This window comes from Canis lupus, chromosome 5 (assembly GCF_011100685.1).
Source record: "Canis lupus familiaris isolate Mischka breed German Shepherd chromosome 5, alternate assembly UU_Cfam_GSD_1.0, whole genome shotgun sequence".
In the NCBI taxonomy this organism is placed as follows: domain Eukaryota; kingdom Metazoa; phylum Chordata; class Mammalia; order Carnivora; family Canidae; genus Canis; species Canis lupus.
Window position 1 is genome coordinate 44,497,296 of NC_049226.1, and position 10,529 is coordinate 44,507,824.

General features: G+C 40.8%; 1 protein-coding gene across 5 annotated transcripts in view; it reads right to left on the minus strand.

Moving 5' to 3' along the window:
* Positions 1-10,529, minus strand: part of PDE4B (phosphodiesterase 4B) — a 542,476-nt gene that overhangs the window by 92,143 nt on the left and 439,804 nt on the right. For all 5 annotated transcript variants that reach the window (XM_038537222.1, XM_038537223.1, XM_038537226.1 and 2 more), the window contains one exon: positions 10,296-10,348. In XM_038537222.1, coding sequence (XP_038393150.1) covers positions 10,296-10,348 — 53 coding nt within the window. The remainder of the gene's footprint in view (positions 1-10,295; positions 10,349-10,529) is intronic.

Genomic DNA, 10,529 nt, shown 5'->3' on the forward strand with positions numbered 1-10,529 from the left:
TACAGGTGAGGCAATATTATAGTATTCTGTACTTTTCTTCATTATAATCAAATGTGTAATCATGTATTTATTTGCTTAATATTTCCTGGGCTATCAGATCAACAAGGCGAGGCTGTAAATGCTTTCTCTTCCCCATTATATCTCCAGTGTCTAACACAGGGTCTCATCTATAGTAAGCACCTAATAAACATTGTTGAATAAATTAATAAATGGATAACTACCATGTAGGAGATACTTCTTTTAAGATTTACACATTTTTTATGACTTAAAATGGATAGGCAACAAAAGAATTGGAGATTATTATATAGTAGCTATTACAGCTGTAGATGATTCAGTTTGTTTGCTCTCCTGTTGTAAAATTCTCACCACCCCCCTTTTCATCAGTTATAACTTCTGAGGTTTACAATGGGGTGGGGCCGGGACAGCGTGGTCTAGACGACAGGAAAGAACATGTGTTTTCAAGAAATACAGATCTGGGTTTCGGTTCTGACTTTGTCACTAACTGTGTGGTCTTGAGTAGACCCCATGTGTTCCCTGGGCCTCTTTTTCTAAATCTGTGAAATCAGGACAACCATCTACAAAACCGTTCAGTTTTGAGAATTAGGTAAGATAATGTATGTAGAGGGCCAAGCCTCATGCCTGACACATAACGGGAGTTGAATAACTGGTAGCTCCTTTCCTCTCCTGCAATCAGAGGCAAGCAGGTGGGCTTTAGAAACTATATAGTTTGCCAGGTGGGCAGTACTAGCCAGATTAGACCCTAGAAATTTGAAGTCAAAGCACTACTGAGGATAGAGTGGCAAAGACTGCATTATCTGAACGGGCTGGATCATGGATCAAATGGCCTGGGTAATTGTCATGGCCCCAGCTCACGCCATGGACACAGCCAAAGAGGAGGTAGGAAAAGAGTACAAAACTCTGAGGAGTGACGTTTGCTACTTGTCATCAGCTCTGGCTGGGAGTAAGACAATAAACTAAGAAAAAGATCCAGTGAGTTCGGTTGCCTATTCTCTGTTTCAAGGGGACAGTCCCTGCTTTGTTTCTCTTCTCTTGGTGAAAGACTGTTCCCTGAAATGCTCCTGGCTTCCGAGAATAGCTCTAAAGTCAACTCCATAAAGTGCTGGCCAAGGGTTGATCAGAAACAAGCAAGCAGAATTCACCCTGCCCCCAAGATCATGTGGTCTTGGGGATGCAGGAGGGAGAAAACAGGGAACTTAGAAGGTCCCCTTCCTTCCTCATTCATTTCCCAACATCCATGTTCATTCTTCTCAAGGCCAAACCTGACCTTCTTTCCTCCTTCCCTCTCAATAAAGGGAAAACAAAGGGGTAGGTGTGTAAGAGGAGGCCTTCACATTCTCAGAAGATGGAGGGCAGAAGGGTCTTTCCAAAAGGAGTCAAAGCCATGCCCTGGGCTAGACTCTGCTAGCAGGTTTTATCTTTTCTCCAAAGGGAAGCTCTGCACCAGCTCCCATTGTTAATCTCTGCTGAGCTCCCCAAGTTGAAAAACCTGTGTCCATGCAGGTGTGCACTAACCCCTAAACATTGTATTTAAATACAATTCTGTATTTAACATTGTATTCAAATACAACTGTAATGGGTTGTAGAGCTGCAATTATTGTAAAAGAGAAGTCCGGTTAAGTTTATGCAAGAGAAAGCTCTCAGTCAACTAAGATCCTTTATCAGAGTCCTAATCCAGCATTCTCTGCAATCTGTTTTTGAGAAAGAGCAATCCTTGTATGGTGTCCTACCTTCAGCTCCAAATCTATTTCAGATTTTTATGGTTTCAGGGAAAAGGAATCTTAAACCTCGAGAAAGCTTGCCTTCTAGTTTGTATTACTATAGAAGGGAAGTAGATCAGAACCCTTTAGAAAGAACTGAGCAAGGCTTTCTGTTTTGGTTCCCTGCTTATGCCAGCAGGCCTGGGCCTCTAACTATCACACACTGACCACCTGCTATGGGAAACACATTGCATAACATGATTAATAAAATGCTACTAATAAAATGCTACTAATGACACTAAGTGTCACAAGCAATTCTAAGTGCTTTTTGTATGTTTACACATTGAATCCTTACAACCAATATATGAGATATGTAAAATTTCCATCCCAATTTTGGAGGTGAGGCGATTGAGACTTGGAGAGGTTAAGTAATTTGTCCCAAGGTCAACTAATGGAGTTGGGATTTGAGAGGGGCAGTCTGGCTCCAGAGTCTTTACTCTTAAGCACTACACATATAGCTTTTCTCATTTAACCTTCACAGCAATCTTACAAGATGGAATATTAAAATGCCTACTTTCTAGACAAAACAAAAACAAAAACAAAACACAAAGAAAACAACTGAGTCTTAGAGAAGTACTAACGTTTTGGCCCAGGTATTCCCAGCCCAGTTCAATTCAATATACTAAATGAGTACCTACTTTGTGCCAGCACTATGCTAGGCATTTAGAGCACAGTATGAAGTAATAAGCTAGTTACAGTCTTTTTTTTTAATTGTATTTCTCTTAGCACTGCCACTTCCCCCTGAAGTAATAATGGATGATAAAGAGCTTACTTCAAGTGAAAAGAAGTTACCTGTAGTCAAGATTAGTCAGGAATGTCAGCATTGTATCCATGCCTCAGAGCTAGAAAATATTTAGACAAGCCAAATATGAATTCTCTAATCCTTCCTGATTCAGGTATGGCATATACTCATTTGTATTTTTTCATTCCATAAACATTTATTGAGCATCTACTATATTCCAGGTCATATTCTATAAAATGGGGATATTGAAAAAAATTAGCCCTTGAACTTGGGACAGTCTTAGTTGAGAAGGGAATAAAATTAAATAAATACAGCATAATATGACAAGCCAATTATTGAGTTTGAGATAATAACTAAGATAATAGTTGAGAATAATTTTGGATGTGTGGCAGGGAGCTCCTACAGAAGATGGCAGATATGCTGAGTGTTGAAGGGTAAGGAATGTACTTTTCAGATGGGAATGAGTAAAAGAATTAGTGTTTACTAAGCATGTGTTATATATATCAGGCTCTGGATTGAGATTATGTATTTAGTTGAATCCTGACTCCAGAATCCAAGATTCAGTGAGTCGAAAGAACTTATTCACTTGACAATGTAAGAATATCCCCGAGCTCAATACGTGAGTGATATTTTTGCGAAAAGGCAGCTCGGACAGAGGGAACTGCGTGTACAAAGGCCGAAAGGCAAGAAGAACCTGACATATTTGAGGGACAGTATGTTTAGGGCACCTCAGCCATCAGTTGTGCATGGGGGTTAAAGTGAAAGATGAGAACAAAGAAGGAATTAGGAGCAAAATTCTGCAGGAATTGGTAAGAAGAAGGGATCTTGTGTTGAAGGCAAAGGAGAGCCAACTAAGGAAATAACTATCATTGGGTTTAGAAGATTAATTCTAGTACCTGAATGGAGGGTGGATTGCAGCAGGGAAGGATTAAGGACAACAAACCGAGGGGGAGGTCCACCATAATGGTTTAAGTGTGGGAGGATGAAGCACTGAATTAAGAAAGAAGGGATGGAGAGGAAAAGAAGGGGGGATGATTCAAGGAAAGGCTATAAAAATCTGCTGTTGGTTGGGCTCCTGGGTGGCTCGGTCGTTGAGTGTCTGCCTTCAGCTCAGGTCATGATTTCAGGGTCCTGAGATGGAGTCCCACGTCAGGCTCCCTCCTCAGCAGGGGGTCTGCTTCTCCCTCTGCCTCTCCCTGCCCCAATGCACTCTCTTTCTCTCTCTGTCTGAAACAAATAGATGAAATCGTAAAAAAAAAAAAAAAAAAAAAAAAAAAAGGGAATTGGCTGCTGGAGGTAAAGAGAGAGATAAAGGATGGACTGTGAAGCCACTACTCAAAGCTAGGAATATAGGAGAAGGAGCAATGGTAGAGGAGGAATGGATCCAGGTCTCCAGATGCACCAAAAGGGGTGACCAACGGTGGTCAGATGTCTGGCATTTATATACACACTAACTAAAAAAGAAAACCAAACATATATATCAATATATGTGTCTACACACACACACACACACACACACACACACACAGTAACTGACAAGCAAGTGGGGCAGTGTGGGAGTAGGAGACCACGGGTGGGGAAGGGAGATGAGAGCTGAAACCAACATGGTGGATTCAGGTGACCAGATCTGAAGAAAGCTGTCTGCTCAGGATGGCTCCTTAACCCTGAGGTGGAGGAGTCCAGGTATGAGGTGAATCTTTGGCTCTGACTCCTGGGGCTGTCCAGGTAAATGGAGCTGTCAAAAATACCCAGAAGGAGACAGATGTTTCCTGAAGGGCTCTCTCTCACACACCTGGGAGCTGCATGACCAGACTTGAGGTAGGCAGCAGCTGCGGCTCTGGAGGCCCCGGGCACGTGGGCAGCCTCTTGCCTGCTGCGGCAGCTGAGAGAAGTGAAGCTTTCCCCCTAGCCTCCTCCTCCACCCCTTGCTTCAGAGCCCCCAGTGCCCCAGCACAGAGCAGGCTGCATTAAGGTCGATTCGTGGATGGAGGGCTGTGGCTACGAGCCATGCAGAAGTGCAGAGAGGACAAAGTTGTGCGCGTGTGTGGATGTGTGTGTGTTCAGAAAACACTGTTTACTCAGGGAACCCTATATCAAACACAGCCTTGCTGGCAGACAATAGCGGTTTGCCCAGACAATTTATGCCACCAAATAAACATCAAGATGGGCTGTGGAGAGCTGAAGGTGAGACACGTTTTCAGAAGTGGGGGGCCACCCCTCACGGTCTCAATTACAGGAGATGCTTTTGAACACAAAACACTGAGGCAACAATATGTGGGCATCGCCTGAGCCTACTGTAACCAAAGAGAAAGAAAGGCCGGAACTAAAATGCAAAAGAAAAAAATAAACTGTGTTTGGAGATAGGTCTGCTACAGTATAAACTTTTCCCTTTCTCTGGCTTACTGCTATAGCAAAAGCTGATGGTTGTCTTTGTAAAAAACGTGTCTGTATCTAGGTCCCTGGCAGTGATTTGCCTCTGGGAGGGCCAGCAATCTATTTAATGACTCCATTGACGTCAATAGCATAACTGAAATACTTACTAACATGCATGATTCCAACTTTCTGGGGGGGTGGGTGGATGGTGTTTCTCGGCAGCACAGAAACATGAAGTGGAGTCAACCCGGAATGGACTCAAGTTTTGAGGCAGCAAGTGAGAGATTAGATGCGGCAGGTTTCGCTGGTGCCACTGAATACGAAGAAGCGGTCACACTAAATTTAGAAATTAATTTTGAACTGGGGAAATAGCCATTAATGAGCAGGGCTTTATTTTTGGCAATGTTTGCTCAAGGGTAGCATTTTAACTATTCACACTTCAGTTGACTTGTCAAAGTTTTTGCAACTACCCACACTTAATTTTAGACATACATGAAATAATTGCAGATCAATATAAATAGCCTGATATTGATGCTCTGGGGTAAATGTTCAGAAGAGGGCTATTTTAGACAAAAGAAGTTCTTATAAAACAACCATTTGGGGAATTATTCCCAGAATTACTGGGGCTTTTCTAGCGCATTTGCCCTAACATTTGTGTGCAGGCTGCTTAAACACTCGAGGTGAGTCATTAAGGCAATTATTCCAATAATTCAGGCCACAGGACAATCAGAACACTAATGAAAAAATTCTCTGATATTTCTAGTTTTTTCTCCCACTCCTTCTTCTTCTCCCCCCACCCCCCCGCCCTCTTTCTCTGGTTATTTCCCCCAGTCTCTCTTTTGTTGTACATGGCCACAGCCTTTGGTAACACAATTGATTTTATTCGTATTTGTCCGTAAGTGTTGTAATCCTGCCTCAGAGTTCTTGCTTAATGTAGAAACCAAGCAAATGTCGTGCTTATGCCAGGCTTCATTTCCAGTCATCTGACACAGGCCAGCTCTCAGGCCACTGCTGTGGTTCTCAGAGAGCCCTTTACTTGTGTACCCACAGTCCATTTCTCATCCTAGGACCTGGCAGCTCTGGCCAGGAATGAGAACTCAGTCAATGTCATGACTTTCTGAAATTTCTTAGAATCCAAGATAACTCTCTGAGCCCCTTGTCCACTCCTTGAGCAGATCCTGCGTCTGGCACACCCCCATGAATCTTCGGGGGGATATTCATAATAAAGTAAAGATGTGGGAAGAACTCATATTGAGAAGTAGGCTTCTTAGCAGAAAGCCCCTTCTGTTTTAGCAACCAGTAAAGAGTCATTTCCTCACCCAGGATGGCTTGGACACAGAATAGAAGAAAGAGATTCCCATGAGTACTGAAAAAAATTAATTAAGTCTATTTCTCACTTAGGCAAACCTATTTCAGACATACAGGAAAGTCCTATGTTATCGCATCTTATTTCTCCATGTACAGGCTTTTCTTGAAAACTGTCTAATTGACTGGTGTTGAAAACCACCATAAACCAAGGCTTTGGAGACCCAGGCTGGGAGAGACTCTTGGTCTGCACCAGTCTGGCCTGAAGTCTTCAGGCAATTTTCTGGTCATCTTCGTGGCCTGGTTTGCTGTCATTTCTGATGACTCATGGACCTGGGGACTCACTGTCATTCAATCTATTATATTGGTGATGCTCTTGCTCAATATGTTTATTGTTAAATTTTAGAACAAGAAGATTAATATAGAATATCCCATCTTACAGATGGATTTGACTGCTGAAATGTTGTATATACAATATACATTATAAATCAAGTCACAGCATATGAATCAGAGGTTCTGGCCATCAAGAGGAATCCTTCTCTAATTCTTTTGTAAAGCAAAGAGTCATTTTGTAAAGGCAGTGAATGCTGGATGATTTACTCTTTCATGAAATTCTTACTTCCCATGACATATCTGTACTCACTATTGAAATGCATGCAAAGGCAAAGGATAGGATGGATGGAAAAAGTGAGACAATTATCCTACACACACACACACACACACACACACACACACACACACTGGTTTTCCTCATCTATCTGATTTTTTCTGTTGAAAATAGTTTGAGGCCTGAAATCCTAAAAATTACTTCCAATTTCCATGTTGAATGTATACAGATGACAGAAACCTGCCTTGTTTTGGAGAGTTTTTTCTTCTATGTTTTTCCTCCTTTCTGTTCCAATCCTAACTCACTACAGGGAAAAGGTCTGGAATTCCTGCTTGTGCAAAGGCAAAATGTGATACAAATAGAGATGTTCACTACACTCCACAGTGTTAGCATTTTCAACACTTCCAGAAGGATGTAGTGCATCTTTCTCCTGAAACCAGGAGTGTATCAATTCCATGCTGCTATACTTTCTGCGTTTTAAATTCTCAATTACTTTCCTCTGGCTTTGCAATTCAAAGTGCAAAACGCCAACTTTTTGTATTTAACTCTTTCTGTCTAAAACCCATATGACCACACAAATACATATATACATACATATGCTGTTATATAATGTGTTTTAAACCTCTTTTCATTTCAATGCAATAACTGATTTTTTTTCATAGTAAAAAAACCACAGTTGAATATTTCACATATCCATAGAGATAAAAAATATTGACTCATTGTTGAAATTTAATTTATGGATGTTTTTCTTAAGATAAACTCCACAAACATTATGCAGATCTGGTCAAATCAAGATTTACTGTCCTCCTACTATGTGAAAATAGCTAAGCTAATGAATTTTGAATAAGGAGATGAATAAGGTGCAGCTCCTGCCACCAAGGTGCTCCAATGCAGGAGACACATAAGCCATGAATTGCAATATAACCTAGAATAGGATTGTTGCCATAGCACACAAAAGGAGCAATTACACTGATTTTTTTTTTTTTTAAAGAATATTGGGATAGCTTAGCAGAGGAGGGAAATTCACGTTGTATCTGAGAACTGAGAAGAGAAACCTTGATTCAATAGAGAGAATAAAGGTACTGAAGACTAAGCAATTTGCTATTTCCCCCATGCATTATTTCAGTTAATGATCAATTTGTAAGAGCAAATGTACCAGCTTAACCATGGGTTCTGACAATTAGCTTTTACAATGAATTGCATCCCCTTCATTTAGATACATGAAAAAAACGCCTTTTAAAAATATTTAACTTTTTTATTTCTCTCTTTGTCTCTGTCTCTCTCTTACACTTGCTTTTTTTTTTTTTTTTTTTTTTTTTTTTTTTTTAAATCTAAGAACAGTTACCTAGGTCAGTCAGGCTTTCTTAACAAACTGGATTGTTGCTAAATCTGTTTAAGTGATCATGGGTTTCTTGTATCTTTTATCTTAGATTTCATTGAAACAATGAGTTCCACATTAGTGATAATAAATGAAAACTTGATCTTATTATCATGAAAAATCATCTTTTAAAGCAGCACTCCAGCGTTTTAATTCTGTTTGCTCTGAGCTACTTATTTTTCATTCCCCTTTAGAATTTCTATTTAAACACACCTCTTTGTCACATGCTGATAAATATTAAAATACCAGGAAAAATCTGCCTGACTTATTTAAGCTGATAATAAGAACAAAACACAGGATGTGTGTGTCCTCCTTCCTTTTCTGGTTGTGGTTAAGCATTAAGGAGATTTTGAAACCTATAATTACGTAATAATTGGTATCGCTACATTCTCTTCCCGATGAAAAGCCAGAATTTTTGTAGTTTGCCACAAAGACAGACAAAAACAAATTGCCTAAGTGGTATTGTCATTTCTTTGCTTCATTGTTTTAAAAGAATTTAGCAAAAGAATCCCTAGGTGCCAAGCTATAGTTACTGTGCCAATAATCACAAAATGATCTTTTCAACAACATCTTTGGCTAATGAGCTAATTTATAGAGCCATAAATATCACATATTTTCCTAATGTTTGTCAGTATTTATTACAAGAAAAAGAAAACAGTTTAAATATTCAAATTGATGTCAAAAGCTTCTTATTGCATTTGGCTAACAGAAATGTGAGCAATGGTGTCTCACTGGTAAGCTAAAATGATGAAATGATAGGAGTTTCAAAACCACCTCCTTTGGTCTCCAACTACATAACACCAGTTATATGTTAAAACACTCTATTTAGTTTCCTTTTATCAAACTTCTAACGGAAATAGTACATCAGCACACCAGGTCTTTGAAGCCCCTGGACAGAGTACTATCTTCTTCTCTCTGTTTCATATCATGGGTTTCTCGAGGCAAACTTACTTTTATTTAATTTCTTCCTTTCACCTTTATTCTTATTCTCAATCTTTTTCTAATAAAAGTATTTTTTAAAGCGTGTACCATAAATACTTCGGAAACTAGCGAGCCAATGGAACCTATATTTTTGTTCCTTTGTTTTAGAAGTTGGGCTTTTGCATGATTTCCATCATCCTCATGGCTGTGATACCAGCGAGAGAATGCAACATGCAAGGAAGGAAGATCGCTAAGTATAAACCAGTGGGAATACCATAGCTGGACAGAGAAGTGTTCAAGGCAGTGCTGTTTGGTGTGAGACAATCTCAACAGAGCTCTATTTCTTGTTTCTCCTGCAGTTTTGCTCAGGTCCACTACCACTCTAGCAGGGAATGGTTGGGAGGGTGGAGGGTGGGGGTGGAGGGACTCCATTTTGGACTTTTAAAAACCTCATATAACTGGTTGCATCTTATGTCAAGTAGGTTTTATGTTCAATACATCTCCAGAGTGTTGCTTCAGGGTAGCCCTGCCCCTCCATAACTCTCAACTCTGCACGGAGAGTATATGCACAGCCCTGTAAGATGAGACATTAGGTTTCTTAAAAAAAAAAAAAAAAAACCCACAAGAAAAACACAACGCCATCCCCTCATGCCTACCCCCCACATACATACATCTGAGGAACAAAGTTGGATGACCTCCAAGGGAAATGATTTGTGAGCTGGAAAAGGCTTTGGTTTCACACCTGGAAAGGATGTAGATTCAAGTGGGACCTCTAGTTGACGCTAGGAGGAAAACCACTAACATACCCTGTGGGGAGCTCAGGCCAACCTGGGGGCCCCTCGGGGCCTTTGAACTTAGCTGTCCTGGCATTCACTGGGGCCTGCAAGCCTAGGTGAAGTTGCAGTATCAATAGAGCTCCTGCCTCCCTTCTGGGGAGCCCCATTACCACCCATCCATCACATGATGGGAAAGCCCAGGCACGCACATGATGGGAAAACTGTTTCATACTGCATTTCATTCAGTTTTACATGGAATGAAGTAAAGCTCCACTATGCCTTTGAAAAAAAGTCACAAGAGACTTCAGAGGGCCATGATATGCAAACAAATGCTATCATCTGAAAAAAAGTTTCTGCATAAGTGACATATTTATTACTTTGAAACAGGGAGATTAGGCTGCACGATGCAGCTTACCTTGCAGGTTGACTCTGGAGACAGGTGGCTGACTAGTAGCAGCTGGGGATCTCCTGTGGAAACAGAGGAAAGAAGGCCCGAGTCTGTGTATGAACATCACCTCCACATCTCTTGCTCCCCTCTCCACCCCCCACCTCCATGATCACTGAGGAGTTTTCCAGGTCATAATGAGCTATCAAATGACATAATGCTCTCTCCAGAAGGCGGTCTCCCATAACACTGGTAGATGACTGC